This window comes from Amphiprion ocellaris, chromosome 9, assembly GCF_022539595.1.
Source record: "Amphiprion ocellaris isolate individual 3 ecotype Okinawa chromosome 9, ASM2253959v1, whole genome shotgun sequence".
Classification (NCBI taxonomy): Eukaryota; Metazoa; Chordata; class Actinopteri; family Pomacentridae; genus Amphiprion; species Amphiprion ocellaris.
Window position 1 is genome coordinate 21,805,264 of NC_072774.1, and position 17,026 is coordinate 21,822,289.

Here is a 17,026-nt window from a genome sequence, read left to right on the forward strand (position 1 = left end):
TGACAGTTTCTTTGCTATTTCTCTTCTAATATAGATGTTCATTGTATGTTCAGCCCCCAACCCATAGCAACCACAGGTCTTATCTGCAGGTGTTTCTCATTAGTTGGTGGTCACTCTTATCCAACTCACAAAAGGTGAATGCATTGTTGTTTACCATCCTGGGTGAATTTTTTGACAACGGCAAACCGGCAAAATGACAAATTATGACAGAAGGTATGTGGGGTGTGATTGGGGAGTAGGGGGTTGTGCTTGCTGTTATTTCCTTCATTTAAATTTTTTATTTACTTTTTTTCAGAGGGTTGTGGGGGGCTAAAAACTATACATTTTGTGGTAGGCTAAAGCTGTTTTTTTCTACATCATCGCCTTGTCCTGTACACCTACTTTTTCTTACATACTGAAAGGCAGGAGTTAGTAAAAAATGCAGAGCAGAGTTTCTTTACTTTCCACCCCTACGCCTGCAAGTTTCGGTGTACACACCTGCCATGTGACACTTTATTGGCTCAGTATTGTTTTTTAAGCTCTCTCTCTCTCTCTCTCTCTCTCTCTGTGTGTGTGTGTGTGTGTGTGTGTGTGTGTGTGTGTGTGTGTGTGTGTGTGTGTGTGTGTGTGTGTGTGTGTGTGTGTGTGTGTGAGAGAGAAACACTAAGACTTCCTATTAATACTCGCCATGTTTTCAGCAATTTTACACTCAAAATGAAATAAAACCTACAAATTGCCATTGCTCTTTGTGTTGCTTGTAAACCTGCTCTGTGCACAGAATCTTGGTCACAGCTGACTAGTTTTCATTGAAGAGGCAGTGAACAAAATATGCAGTATTAGATTTTAAGTCACCATGTTCCTGGACAAATATATCATTGTGTAACTTTTACAATTTAAGCAATGAATTTCATTTCTGTTTAAGACATTCAGAAATGCTCTCTCTTTACCATTACATGTTGAGTAGGCAAACAGCTCCATTACACAATGCAACTCAGTCAACAAATGTGACATTATTTGAGCTGTGGTGGAGCAAAGTTCAGTGTCTGAGCACACCTGTCTTGCACCTGACATACAAAAGAAATGATTCATGTCCAGGTGATTTGCAGAGCATACATATGAGTGTGAACAGCAGCCATAAACACCAGATATTCCAGAATTTAAACCTTAGTTTTCTAATTACTGGATCAAATGTATCGTCACCAGGTCTCAATAACTACATATTATATATTTCATAACGTGTGTGTGTGTGTGTGTGTGTGTGTGTGTGTGTGTGTGTGTGTGTGTGTGTGTGTGTGTGTGTGTGTGTGTGTGTGTGTGTGTGTGTGTGTGTGTGTGACAGAGAGAGCAAGAGAGAGATGAACATTAAATACCTCATATATACTGCATAGTATAATTAGTAATGCATTATATGAAACATCACTAACTTTTGAACTACTTTGTATACTACCCAGTAAGTTAATCTACAATATTACAACACAATTTATTAATTGGCAGTATTTAAATAATCATCTATCATTATAGTTCTGATAGTATGACTTTTAAAAGAAACTAGTTGTCAAATAAGTGTAGTGGACAAAAAGTATAGCACTTCCCTCTGAAATGTATTGAAGGTCAAGTGGATGTAGATTGTCTTATCATTTTTTAAAGTAAACTTACCAAAACTTGGTTGCATTATGTTTCAAATACATGCTTTATGTAAAGTTTCATTTCACATTTGAAAGCAAGAAGAATAAGAAAATGCAGACTGCTGTTCAATCTCTTCAAAAGTATAGCTAGACATGTGCAAGCATGTGAATGTTTGGGTAGTAAGCAGTGTGATTGTATGCTTCTGTACTTCTGTTTGTTATTAATGCTTCCTGGTCATATTGTGGCTTGAGGGAAACAAAAAATTAAGTAAACTCGTGTGAATTTAATGATAATGACACAGTTGTTTATTGCATTGGTTTGCTTGTAGTGCGATGGTGCTTTAAAACTTTGAGTCCTGCATCTTTGCCATTGCTATTTACATTAGGGACCACAATGTGGTCACTGCATTGTCTGGTGAGTATGAAAATGATGTGACTCATAAGCTAATTTACATCAGGGACCACAATGTAAATGACAGGATCATGGGCTTCACTTCATCATTGTTAGATGGTATCATCAGTTGTGAAACCGAGCTAAACATACAGTAGGCTACAAGTATTCGGTTTCTCTACTTCTTCTGTTACTGTGAACACAGCACCTCCCTTTGGTAAGAAAACAGTAACAGAAACACAAAATTGAACTTACAGTAAAAGCAAAGCAAAAGATTGAAAATAAAATAAAAGAACAGAACAAGAAAAAATATCCAAAAATAATCCAGGATGCATAATTGATGGTTTTAAAACATTTAACCCCTTTCTGTGATTTAAGTATTAAATGTTTAGAAATCTAAAAAGTTTCAGCATATTTTTCTGTCATTAATATGCATTCAAAATTATGTAATATATATTAACAATGAAATTTTAAAAAAAGCTTAATGGACAAACAGCACAAGATCATGGAAATCATTGTTTTGGGCTAGTTAATTATATGAGGTACGCAGACACTGTGCCCCTGTACAGCAGTTAACTGCCTGCTGTTCTTGTCTTAACACATTTGTAACAACACCCAACATTTGTAGTTTACAAAACCACAACAGATACGGTAGACATTTACAGATATATAGTAAATTAAATCAAAACCAAACAGAAAGTGTTTTAGTGAGGTAGCAGGCCCCACATTACACCAGCACAGTTTCAGTTCTCTTTGGTTCTACAAGTCTTTGGAACACTATTGAAGCAATGGAACACCATTAATCCAGGAGATGTTCCCTCATTTGGTGTTTTCCTGGTAGTGGAGAGTGCTGTCTACAACATCAGCTCAAAATCTTCCATAGATGTCCAGCTAGGTTCATATCTGGTGGCTGCAGAGGCAGTAGCATATGATTCACATCATTTTCATATTCAGACAATTCAGTAACATCATGTGCTCTATGGATGGAGGCACTGTCATCTTGGAAGAGACTACTCCCATCATGATAGGAATGTTTCATCATAGGATCGAGGGAATCGCTCAGTACAGCTTTGTTGTGATTTGCAGCAAATATTCCCTCTAAAGGGACAAGTGGACACAAACCACATCAAATAAATAAATAAAACAGAACCACTGGAACCTCTTCACTGTAGGGGTCAAGGGTTCAGGAGGTTCTTTACATCTACATGCAAGTGAACATTGATATGAGGTAGTAAACACATGGGCTAATGCAAAACAGAGTGTCAAGCTGCTGCCTTTCCCACAATGCAGATTAAGTTTTGGGAAATCTGAGGTATTGAAAGGGTCCACATGAGCTCATTCCCATAGACTGCAAAGAAGGTTCTAAAGGGGAAACCAGTACTTTCCACACTCAGGGTGCAACTTATCAGGCAGGTGAAATAACTCAGTCTACCAGGAATCTCAGTGTCAGATCTATTGATGTTGACATGAATCATACAAAAAAAGATTAGAAAATACCAAAGTAAAGACAAATAAATTATTTTATGTTTATTTAGTGTATTTCTTTATGCTTAAATACTTACAGCTGAGTGGACAGCTCAAGCTGAAAACTATTGGTAGAAACCAGCATCAGTGGGCAGCAGTGAGTCAAAATGAAGTGAGGTTGTTTTACAAACTAGACTGCACTGCATTCAGCACTAGAGGGCACTATCTCACAGGAATTTGCCAGTGCTTGTTGTCCCCTCCTTTTTTCTTCTTCTTTCTAAAAAAGAAAGCCTATATATCAAGTAGGATGTTCAGTGAAAGGCCTGAATTGTTTGCTTAATTCAACAGTCTGTCAACAGGCATTTAGACTGGTGTTGATATAATGACAAAACAGCATAGCAGTGTTTGGTGTCGTTTCTTCCTCAACCACTTTATTTTTTACTTCCCCCTTTTCGTTGATCGTTAAACTTAGACAGTATTTAGCCTCAGGAATGTGACTTTTGAGTCCTACTACTAGTAAATAGATAGGCTGAAGTGAGACTGTGAAAAGGTTGTATGCCTATTAAACGTATTTATTCTAGTAACATGATGAGGTTTTATTGCATTAAAAGTCCGTTTTGACTTGTGATGAATCCACCGAGACGTCTCACACAGTCTCACACAGATAAGTCAATAAATTAATGGCAAATTTCGAGGTGTGGCATTTCTGGTGCACGATTTACAATTTAAAAAACAGTAAAAGACTAAGAGACTAAAAGTGGATATGTAGAATTTGTTATTTGTCACATACTGGTAGCAGCTGTAAAAACAATGAAAAAGTAGTTTCTAATTTATGTAATTTATTCCTTTACACAGTACTTTTACAGCACTGTCATTTGAGTAAACTGTATTGTTGTGACATAAGATATAGCAGCATAATAACACCACTTTGAATTTATTGCTGCAATTTAAATGTAGTGTCATTCCTGTCAATGGGTTTATTTCAGCTGAATGTTCCTACAACTACTTCCTCTTCTTTTCTCCAATGGAAGACTTGAACAAAAATCAAAAACTGACAGAAGTTACTGGTAAACAGGGAATGATAAAACATAATTAAGGTGTGGAAAAGTTACATTTGTAAAACATTGTTTTCACATTGTCTATGCAGGTGAAATCCAGTGAGTAATAAGTAACTAAGGGGGGAGGGGAGATCTGGACAAACACTTGTGTCATTTGTGCTGATCTCAAGTTATTGTTTCATACAAAGCACTAACCACAACCAAAATAAAACTTCCATGTAGAATACTTTATTAACAACAGATTACTGTGTTCTGGGTGAACAGTTTACCAAAGAAGACAGGCATTGATCTAATGAGGTTTGTGTGAAACCTGGCTTTAGCCAAATTACATTCTGCTTGAAACTGCAGTCTTTCTTTTTAAAAATTCATGTTTGTTATGGTACCTGATGTGTACAATCAAAAAGACAATTACAACATTTCTCAATAATGCATTTGTGGTTTATGTAATAAAGGAATGAAATCATACAACATCTGGATACAACACTGTGCTTGTAAAACAGCTGTTTTAAAAAAAAAAAAAACAAAAAGCTTGGCTCCATTTGTTAAGTTAAATTTAACATTTAACCAGAACATAAATACATCTTGGCATTTACACTTTGCTTGGCTTTGGTAAATCCCTTCTGCTATTTTGCTTCAGATTTCAATACTGAACGTTTCAGCTCCCCCTTAAAATCTGAAAATCAAATCAGAAGTTTTGTTGACAGATGATCTGTTCAAGAAGATTTTTTGGGTTGTGGTTTGTCAACAATTTACAATTTACTCAGTGTTATAAGGACAACACATTTTTAAAAAGTCCATAGTGACACTTTTATATCATGCTGAACTTCCCTTTAAACAGTCTACAGTCTGCTGTATTGTTTTTTAACAAACAAAACTCTTTTTATGAAGTGGCACGGGAAACCTATTGTATGTAATGCCTTGTGTCTGGGCTCCCTCCTCTGTCCCAGCTTCAGCCCCCACCTGACCTCCCTCATCCTCCCTCATCCTCCTTCATCCTCCCTCATCCTCCCTCATCCTCCCTCATCCTCCCTCATCCTCCCTCATCCTCCCTCATCCTCCTCCCTCCTATTCCTCTCTCCACCTTCCTGCTGCAGCTCAGCAGAGCTGCTCTGTCCAGCTGCTGTTCATCACCAATCACTCATCAACGGAACTCCGGACAGCTGTGGTGCAGCACACCTGATGATCATCTCCACCATAAAAGCCGGCTGCACACTCCACACCCTGCCAGATAGTAAACTCTGCTCACGCAGTCAGTCGTCCAGCCTTGAACCTTTGCTGAGATTTTGCCATTGAAAAAGCCTTGCCTTGTCTACCCCTGTTTTCCTGTTTAGCTCTGCTGACCCAGCTGCCCGGTTCCACCTGCTCTGCCCCCCCCAATCCCCTGCACTCTGGATCCAGCCCTGACCAGACCTCTCCCCCTCCCCTCCCCTCCCTCACCTTGGACCTGCTGCCTGCCCCTGGAACTTCTACTCGTCGTGGAGGGTCTCTGCCTGCCATACTCCCCCCTCGGCTCTGGAAAACACCCCACTTGTCGCCCCCACTGGAACGAGGCTCTCCTGTCCGCTCTCCGCCGCCAACCTACCCCCACCACGGAGGACGCCAAGCGGGCCGCCGGTTCCTGGTACTGTCACCCCCCGTCCTCCCCTTTTTAGTTGAGTCACTCCAGACATCAGTTTTCCCCCCCCCGTCCAGCACTCCCTTAACCTCTGTTCAAAACAATAAAATCCACCTTGTTCTTGCCTCAGTCCCTCGTCTGTGTGCTCTCTGCTCGGGTTCACCCCCACGCCGTGACACCTTGATGTGTGACACAGCGTTTAATATAACTGGCAAAAATAGTCATAAAAATTAAAAAGTTACAAAAGGTCTATACAGTTGACGACTCACATTTGACGATGATTTGTATTAATTAGACATGTGTACAATTAGTGTATGTGGCACTATAAACTGGCATTCCTTTTCTAATCACACTATTGTAATGTTCTCACAGATAAAGCACTTTATTTTATCATCAGAACAACTTCTGATTACATTTACTGTAAACTTGCTCAGAACTAAGTTGCAGTTTCTGCATGTCTGCTAGATGGACTTAGGACTTTGAGCATTTATTGCACTTGAAGATATCCATCATATAACCGCTGGACTGTGTCTGAATGTTGAAGTCCTTTAAACATCGGCAGTGAACTATTGCCTTGTCTGAGCTTCAAGTAGACCAGTCAAAAACTGTCTTGTTATTGCTGATGAATAATATGTCAGCATTACAGGTTATTGTGACAGCAGACCTTTTCTCTTTGGGTTAATACTGCAACCTTTTACAGGAATCTTTTGATCACAGCAAATCCTTGATGTTTACTTTAGAAATGACAAATTAAAAGGCTTACAGAGTATCCAGGAGTATTCATGTCCTGATCCTTATAAATATACATTATCAGCACATACTGTATATCATACATTATCTATCATATTGGTGTAACTGATTTTTTTTTTTTTTTTTAAACAAATTGATATGTTGGAAGATTGTAAATTAATATTAGAATCAATCCCTAACTTATGAGCTACAATCTGGAATCTCCACTAAAATTACACAGTAAACGTGTGGATTCAAAGATATCTGCATTATGTATACACATATAATGCTGAACAAAAGTACAGGGAAGCTATTGCATGTATCAGTAAAATAATGAAAGAAACTATGGGCCTCCTGACCTCTGTCATGGTGACAGCTGCTAGAACTGGTTGATGATTAACCATCTTAAAGTGCTTTGACTAAGTAAACTGAAGCCCAAATTAGTCTGCCATATAGGAACTGAGGGGGGAAGTGCACGTTTCTTTATATCAAATTCAATCAGTTTTTACAGATCTGAGCTTAACTTTGTACGCCATTAGCACCAGCCTGAGGAGCTTGTCTCTTCACTCGCTGCATGTGGGCATCATAGTCAGGAGGAGCTGCTGCAGGAGGGCCGTTGTTCACTCGGACTTGAGCATAATCTGAGGAGGTGTTCTGTAACCCCAGCTGGACTTCCCCACCATTTTTCTTCAAAAAACTGACGTCTGTATAGTTCACCTCCTAGACAAGAAAACATAGGGTAATATTATTCAAGAATTTCCATGAAAATGTTTAAAGTATCTTGTCGAAGCTTTAAGAAATTCTATAAAATGTAACTTTCATTTCACAGTAGATATGATATTAAAGCAAATACTTGATTAGCAATGGCATGAAAATGAAAAGGCATAAAAGCTGTAATGTGTGGTAAAGATACTATTATACTGCAAGTTTAGAGTCCTGAATAAGTCTGTGTGTGAGAGAGAGACAGAGAGAGCATGAGAGAGAAGAACATGAAATACCTTTTGTACACAGTAAAATTAGCAATGTATTATATTATATTACATATAAAATCCCATAAGGACAGCTATACTGCATTTTCTCTTATACATATCTTTTGGTTTATTCAAAATCATTCATTTAATGAGTATGGCATGTAAACAGTGTCCCCCAATTAATACATACCGTGATTTCATTATAAAGTATCTTGGTTACTTCAGTGCATGTAAAGGCACTGATAACTTTACCTCACTTGAGTATCCTGTGTTGTCTTGGCTTTGGTCTCCTTTAAAACATGATACATAAACAATGTTTAATAAACTGAATTAAGTTCAAGGAGTAAATAATAATGTGTAAATTACCCAACAAATATTGAACACATACACACGTATGCACTTACCTCTGGAAGTGTTTCTTTTAGAGGATGTTTTTGGATGTTTTCTGTTAAAAGAGACAATAAGTTATTATTATACAAATTAAATATTCTCTGAATAGTTATTAGTATATTTATTCAGTGTAACTGCTTTTTATAATTTAACATCTGGCTCCACAAAAACATAGAGAACAAATATGATCACATTGATTCTGTGAGACAAAGATTTTTTCTATTTTAAGAAACAACTAACAAATAAAAGGTCCAAAGGCCCGTATCCCACCTGGCTTTGATAAACATCAGTTCGCCTACAGGTCAAACAGATCCACAGACCATGTCATGTCCATTGCCCTCCACACAGCTCTCAGTCACATTGAAAACCCCGACACATATATAAGGATGCTGTTTGTTGACTTCAGCTCGGCATTTAATTCCATCAGCCCCAGCAGACTCATCAACAAACTGCAGACACTACAACCTGGAACCTCCCTCTGTCTGTGGATCGAGGACTTCCTGACTAACAGATCCCAGCATGTCAGAATGGGCACTTCCACATCCTCCACCATCATCCTCAGTACTGATGTTCCTCAGGGTGTGTGCTGAGTCCAGTCTTGTACACACTGTACACGTATGTCTGTGTAGCTACTCATGGCTCACCATATGAGACACCATACAGGGAGGAGGTCCAAGCACTGGCAGCCTGGTGCAGTGACAACCACCTCAACCTCAACACCAAGAAGACAAAAGAAGTCATTACTCACTTCCGGAAGTGTAGGACTACACTACACTCAGGCCTGAGCATCAATGGGGAAGAAGTGGAATGGGTTACCAGCTTTAAGCTCCTTGGCCTGCACCCCCCCCCCCCCCCCCCCCCCCCACTGAGAGCCAACAGGACAGATTTATAGTTGAAGCTGACGTTAGGATTTATACAGAGAATATACTGTAGATTCCCAGACTAGCAAAAGTAGCACACTGTTATTTTCCCTGTTGATGAATATCAACCGTCTGTTGGTGTTCAATGAGTTTTACACCTGAACGCTCAAAATATATTTAAACACAATGTTGTAAATATTAATAATTTCAAAAATGTTTCCTGGTTATGTTTCAATGCTACTTTCCACTTACTTTTTTCGATATACGTAGAACCCTACACCAACAGCTACAGCAACGAAGACACAACATGCAATTACTATTCCAGCGATGCAGCCAGCAGAGCAACCTGGTGATTCGTCTGGGAAAATATAAACACAACAACAACAACAACAACAACAACAACAACAAAAAATCATTACTAATTTTTTTAACAGAAGCTTCCATCACCTCAAAAATATCTCATTTTTTTCCCCTTTGTGTGATTTCCATAGTTACTCAGATTTCACTACCTGTTTGGTTAGTATAAAGACAGAGGCAAAGAAATCTCCTTTGGCAACACTTGTGTTTGGAAGAGTGATGGATGTACTGTATAGCTTGAGCAAACATCTTTCTACAGATCAATATTTTGCTAAAGGTCAATGAAATGGAATATTCACTTTCAACCGATTGTTGTCTCATGAGCTTAAACAAAGGCCCCACGTGTACATGGAAGAAAAAGATCTATGAGAAAAAATCAGGAAGCCTAGTACTACTCAAAATACCACAAGAATAATAATAGAAGATGAACACAATATACACAAATATCGACAGTATCTGCAATCAGCCAGACCTAGGTACCCGACACAGACAATCCATGCACTGCCGATGATCTCAGTTATACTATTCCTTGCTTGATAGGTGTAGTTGCCACTGTCAGAGAGATCAACCATTTCTTTAACAATTTCAACCCAAACCCGAACCCAAACCCTAGGGAGAGTTGTTGAGTATCTGTGTCCCACTGAATATCCAGGTGTAACTGGTAGATGGTGTGGACTCTGCAGAACAGATATTTTTTAAGGTGCTTTTCACATTTATCAAACCTGGACCTATGATTTAAACATTGTCTAGTCCATCTGAAAAACATAAATTTGTAAAAATATCTTACAGCAACAGAAATAACGTCATTTTACCCAGTACACTGACTAGACAACAGTTACTGATAAAGAATAACATCTTAGATAAATAGCTTTAAATCTAGAATTCTGTGTTAATATTAATTTCAGTAATACATCAGCATGTTACTTACAGTTAACAACCAAGTTGTATTTAGCTCCATCACTGCTGATAGGGTTGCTGACATTGCAGAAATATTCTCCGTTGTCGTTTCTATTCACAGGGTTAAAAGACAACAATCTATTATTCTCTGAAAGTGTCATGTTGTCAGCCAGGATCAGATCTGAGCCATCCTTCTTCCACATCCTGGTCCAAATGGAACCAGAGGCCTCACAGGTTAAGTTGATAGAAGTCCCCTCATCAATCAGAGTTGTTGATGGTTTGACAGAAGCACCTAATATTTTCTCTGTGAGGCAAAAAATAAAGGATTCTGTATGAAAAATATGACAGTTGGAACAAAAGCAACTCCAGAACTGAAGGGAAATAATAAGGACAAAGAAAACTTAAGAATAGTGTGTAGGGAAACATGACATGAACATATAATCATTGCTTATGCTGGGAGATTTGAAAGCAAAACGGTGCCTATTTAGGCTACACATCCAATACATACTGTACTGAGCAACATTTCCAACATACACTGTCATTTTTGCTCTGTTTTGGTCTCCACCAACTTCTGCGAACCACATCTGACTCTTTTGTCGCTAAATGTTCCCCTATGTTCCTCATTAGTTCGCTACAAATACTTGGAGCTGGGCAGGTAGCGTACAGGTGATTGTTAGCTGACAGCTGTCTACCGTGGTCAAAATCACACATTTAGGTCATTGATGGTGAACAAACAGAGTCCAGTTGTGAACTGGAGAACCAAAATAATGAGGTGAAATCCAGCCAAAAGGTCCATCGAGTTGAGGGGAACTGCTGATACTAGGGATAATTCTTGTGTGTTCATGAACAGCGCTTTCCAAATGCAAGTAACAAAACTCACTATTGGTCTAAAAAAATACTGATTATGTTTTTATATGACGTTTTCTAATCACTTTATATGCAAAGTTAAGCAATCTAATGGTAAATTCAAAGGTGTTTGGTTTTTTTAAATTTTACTTCTTTTACTACAATTACATTTTAATAGTAAGTGAAACTAATCTGAGAAAAAAACACCAGTATAGATCACTCTGCAGACACATACACAAGTAACACACCACTCATTATACATCAATACTATATCTGTTACACTGTTTCTCAGACTTCTGTTCTGAGCGTATTTGAAACCATAAAATAAGTATTGCTGAATGCCACTGCCATGAAATCTCCTTTATTGTAACTCACCTAGTACAGTTATAGCTGAAGGCTGAGATGTTTGATATCTCAGCGTTTTGCTGTTAAATGCCTGACAGCTGTAGTTTCCACTTTGACTCAGTTGAATGTTGGTGAGTGTGAGCTCTGACCCAGTATCAGCCAGCAGGTTTCCATTCAGAAACCACTTAAACAGGGCAGCAGGTCTGGAGACAGCTGAGCAGGACAGGCCGATGTTTGACCCTTCCTCAATGAATTCTTGTGATGATGATCGTATCAATTCAATATTTTCAGGACCATCTGCAATGTCATGGTATATGCAGAGGATAACAGTAATGTTAGCAGCTGCATCACTTGCAGCTTTGTTTAGTGTGAAGTCTCACTATAGCCTAAACTTGAAAAGCTCAAAGCTGAAGCTTTGAGGGTGCAGGTATATCATGCAAGATAAAGATGATGCTCATTTAGGTTTGAAACTCACAGCTGATAGAGAGGTTAATGGGACTGCTGGTGCCATTACTGACAGGGTTGAACACCTGACACGTAAATGGTCCCTGGTCATAGCGGGACACATTGACTATAGTCAAAGAGGAGCCTCCATCGGTGAGCTGAACTCTGTCATTTTCTGTAACCTTCGAACTTCCATTCAGCCAGAGGAAAGACAGCAAGGTTCCAGAGGAGGTACAGGAGAGACTGACAGAGCTGTTGAACTCAACCAGGTCTGTGCTGTCTGAAGTCACCACAATGTTGGCAACATGTGCTGTGGGTGAAAAACATTGCTTTTTTGTTTGTTTTTTAACTTGCTGCCAACAAAAGAAAAGGAATATTGTTCAATATTTGGGAGGAATGTAGAGACTAGGAATGAATGTATTTATACAATGATGTGCAACATTGAATCCACTGTCAAAGGTTGTACTTCAGCTGGACATAGATACATGTATTTATTTGGGGACGTGAGACTTCGTTGCCTGAAAACTGAGACAGTTTTGACCCAGTAAATGATACAGCAACAAAACAAAAAGAAGACCTTTGGGTAGACAGCCATTGCTTGTTAGAGGCATCACTGAATTACTAGACTCTATGAATAGTTTTCATTTATGGTCTGTCTGTTTACAAGAAGACAATATGTGCATTACTGCAGCCACAGTGCATATTTTTAAAAATATTGTAGTTCCCAATTTATTTTCACTATTGACCGTGTCATGCATTTGTTGTTTTTTAGTACTTCATATTGAAAGAGGAGTCTCACTTAAAGTTGCAGCCGGAACGGCAACTTTGTTGAGGATTTTGTTTTTTTAGTAAATAAAAAAAAATTATTGCACAGCAATGTTGGGATTCACAATTCAGGCATTGGCTTATTAGACCCATTTTTCATGGACACTTAAGAAAGGTACTTTATATGTCCTCAAACAGTTTCCTTTTTTTTGTTTGTTTGTTTGTGAGACGCCTTGGTGATCTATGTTCGAGCAAAAATGGCAGATGTATCTTGATTCAGTTAGTCAGTTTTCCAAATATGTGTTGCAAACTTTTTTGTACTTCATAAATACATGTTTAGTTTTTTTTGAAAAGTGTCATAAATACAAGCTTAAATCACATCTTTTTAACCACATTTTTTTATATATGCAAAAGCTTTGTTCACACTTACCCAGTACAGATATAGCTGTAAGCTGAGATGTTTCATTTCTCATGGTTTTATCATTGAAGGCCTGACAGCTGTAGTTTCCAGTATTGTTCATCTGAATGTTTGTCAGGTTGAGCTCTGGTTCTGAGTGAGGCAGACTTTCTCCATTTAGAAACCACATAAACTGGGCAGGAGGTCTAGACTCAGTTGAGCAGAACAATCTGACATCTGACCCTTCTGCAAAGTATTCTTCTGATGGTGATAGCAGTAAGTTTGTATTTTCTGGGCCAACTGAACATGGAGGAAACAGCAAGAAGAAGCAAAGTTATTAGCTTGAAAAGCTAAATTGCATATGACATACAGCTTGACTCACTGTGAAGTCTAATGCTGAAACTGTTCAGTATACACAACTACATTACTGTGCAACAAGTCTACAAAAAATTACAATGTAATATCATTTAAAGAAAAAGCAAAACAAAGGCTGAGCAGCAACTGATTTGGATGATGGAGTTTCTGATGGTGTTGTACTGAATCCCAATAGATAGAAAAACATGTTTCTAAAGTTTTCACTAACCTCTGTGAATAATCTAAACTACCTCTGAAGTTTGCATGCAGATGTCAGATACTGAACAGATTAAAAACTCACAGCTGATGATGATGTTTACAGGCTCACTGGTGTCATTACTGACAGGATTGAACACATGACACCTGAATGGTTGCTGGTCATAGCGAGTCACGTTGACTATTGTCAAAGTGGAGCCTCCATCAGTGAGATGAACTCTGTCACTGGCTGTAACCTCAGAGGTGTCGTTCAGCCAGAGGAAAGAAATGGAGGATCCAAAGGAGGTGCAGGACAGAATAACAGAACTGAATTCAACCAAGTCTGCACTTTTGGGATGTACTGCTACATTGGAGACTGGCTCTGTGGGTGAAAAAAGACATGGTTTTACATTTGTCATCATCTAACAACCAGTCAGAGTCAGACAAACATCACAATGATCAGAAAGGAATTAGACCTAAACAACCTGAATGTTTGTATGAACCTACTTATTGTTTAATGGCAATGATGCACAGACCAAATAAAATAACAGCAGTTAAAATCCTGAAAACAGTTATTGTACTACAGTGGTCAAAATATTTAACTTTAAATTACTGTCCAACCATCATGTATCATGTTCACTACTACTGGCTACTAGTTGCACTGTGCTATGTGTCATGTTCATTGTATTTTGCACAATGACAATAAAGCCTCTATCTATCTATCTATCTATCTATCTATCTATCTATCTATCTATCTATCTATCTATCTATCTATCTATCTATCTATCTATCTATCTATCTATCTATCTATCTATCTATCTATCTATCTATCTATCTATCTATCTATCTATCTATCTATCTATCTATCTATCTATCAATTAGCAGAAATAAAATGACAGACCCGTTCCATGTATTTTTACACATTGTTGAACTGTAGCTTATACAGAAATCATATTGGGAGAAATATATGTTACAATGGTATTGGCTGTCAATTGAAATTATTCATATTTCAGTCATGATAAAGAATTTGTAAGATGATATGCTTCTGAGACTGGATAACTGCACCCATAATTTACACTGTATAATTTTATAAAGAACAAGAGATGAAGTCCCCAATAAACTTCATTGTTATTATTACTATTATTATTATTATGTCACCATTTTAGATTTTTAAAAATGGATGTTTTACTATTTTGAGAAGACACCAGGAATTATTTGTAAGTGGATTTCAACACTTGCTCACCATATATGTTCAGTGTGGTGCTCCCTGTTAAAGCGCCTCCAGCAGCTGGTGTAATGTTAATGATGTACTCTCCACTATCAGCATCAGTCAGGCTCCTGAGCTCCAGAGATCCAGTAGACAGGAATAGAGTTATCCTGCCTTCATACTCTGGAGGAGTTGTGTTTGAGGCAGCATGTGAGGTTATTATATTATTTACACCAAAAAACCAATTCACAACTACAAATGGTGTTTCTGTTGGAGTCAGTGATGTAGTGAACAGGAACGTCCCTCCAACAGTTGCATTCAGAGGACCATCTGGCAACACACCAGCACCCTCAGTTAAACCTGAAAGAGACAAAAATAATTCACCTACATATAAAACAAAGAGCAACTGTGGATTTTAGAAAGATTTGCATTACTGTTTACTGCCATGCACCTGAAGAAGGTATTTTCAGTTTTTGCATCCAGACTCTGAAACATTTTCATGTTCCACATTAAATTCTGTCTCAATAAAGGCCTGTCATTTTTAATATGCCTTTATCTCCTCTTGTGGCTTTCTTTCTTTTGATCAAACTGCTTTTTGTCATTTTGGTTGGTTTCCTGATTTCACTGACTTTTGTCTTGTATGAGTTTTACTATTAGAGTTCTGTCTCTTTTTTACTGGAGCCACATGTTTTATCTTAGCTATCCAGTTCATATTGACTATCTTCAGGATGTTAGCTTTAATCGTATTTTAATCAGGTAATATTGTATTTTGTATCATTTTGTAGGGCTTAAATTGTGATATTTAAATTATTATGACAAATTCATAACATAAAAGATGTCATCTGCAATCTCCAGCTGAGATTTGTTTCACTCATCAATTTGGAATTAACTGACAAAAGTGAAGCTGAAATAAAAACATGTATGTATTTGTTATGTAGGATACCAGTGCAGTTAAAGTAAAAGCAAGGTTAACATTTGAAAATGAAGTTAATAGATAATCAAGTTTGTACCAACTAAAATGACTGTCGGGGCTCTTTTTCCTTCTCATTTTACAGTTTGTTTTTTTCCAGTAGTTGTTTCCAAGTAGATATCTGATTTAACTGTCCTTGATAAAAGTTTACATGCATACCTCTTGTGTACATATTATGTTGACATTCAAAATATATATATATATATATATATATATATATATATATATGTATAATTTTTTTTTATTAATTAATTTATTTTTTTTTAAATTACATGGTTCTTAAATGGTCATCTAACTCACTGTCAAAATAACTGCTGTCGTGTCTAATCTAATTATTGCTTATATAACACAGCGAATGTGCTCTTCATGCTTTTGTGACTCTTCAGTTTTGCTGCTCTTCGTAGTGAAACTAAAGTCTGATGAACAAACCAATAATAATATGCACAGCACTGCACTAGAAGTTCTACTGAACACTCTTAAATGTGAGACTCCTACCTGTAAAAGCCACAAAGACGATGAAAAGTAGTGGTAACTTAGCCATTGATCAACCTCCCTGAGGGGTGCAGTTGAGGACAATGAAACCTTCGAATCTCTTTTCAACCTGGTGACTTATTATGTTGAGTGAATCTCTGCCTACGTGTGGAGTTAAGAAATGACTTAGTCATGAGAGCTGCCTGGTAGCTGATCACCTGCGGTCAAGAAGTGCAGGACGCCTCCCTCCTGTGGCAAAAACGACTTCGTGCAAGCAACCTAGAAGAAGGTACAGATTTAACAGGTCAGTAAGAAACAAAGCAGCATACAATCATAAATGCATGTCTAAGGATTCATTCATTTTGAAAGTGTCAATGTCTAACATCAGGAAAGTGATGAGTGAATGGATGCAGGTTTGAATGAGTGTATAGAAATGTTGATTTTTGATGTGCTTGTGCTAGATTCAAATTTTTGATTTATATAATTTATTGCCCAGATGTTGATGATTTAATAGCATACAAGCTTTTGGGATAGAAGAGGACTGACTCTGAAGTTTCCAAAAAAACAAGAAGACAGGAGAAAAATGTTCTGTAAATATATTTCATACAGTGTAATCCATTTTTGGTGGATGTGACATGAGACATGACATGAGAGAATGGAATTTTAACAGCATGTTAGTAATGATTAACAAGCTCA

At 37.7% G+C, this 17,026-nt stretch overlaps 1 protein-coding gene across 3 annotated transcripts; it reads right to left on the reverse strand.

Moving 5' to 3' along the window:
* Positions 1–4,723: 4,723 nt before the first annotated feature.
* LOC111562949 (carcinoembryonic antigen-related cell adhesion molecule 1-like) lies at positions 4,724–16,491 on the reverse strand. Of its 3 annotated transcripts, XM_035944219.2 has the most exons (11): positions 16,355–16,491; positions 14,926–15,249; positions 13,789–14,064; positions 13,167–13,433; positions 12,003–12,281; positions 11,558–11,824; positions 10,368–10,640; positions 9,335–9,440; positions 8,237–8,277; positions 8,085–8,122; positions 4,724–7,581 (listed from the first exon to the last, which is right to left on the reverse strand). In XM_035944219.2, the coding sequence occupies exons 1-11, from the start codon at positions 16,398–16,400 to the stop codon at positions 7,381–7,383; spliced, it is 2,118 nt and encodes a 705-aa protein (XP_035800112.1). In that variant the 5' UTR covers positions 16,401–16,491; the 3' UTR covers positions 4,724–7,380. The 3 variants fall into 3 exon arrangements, 2 of the variants coding, with proteins under 2 accessions (XP_035800112.1, XP_054869937.1); XR_008602832.1 differs by lacking the exons at positions 4,724–7,581; positions 8,085–8,122 and having other exon boundaries at positions 8,239–8,277; positions 9,335–10,116; XM_055013962.1 differs by lacking the exons at positions 4,724–7,581; positions 8,085–8,122; positions 8,237–8,277 and adding an exon at positions 8,297–8,934.
* Positions 16,492–17,026: the final 535 nt, after the last annotated feature.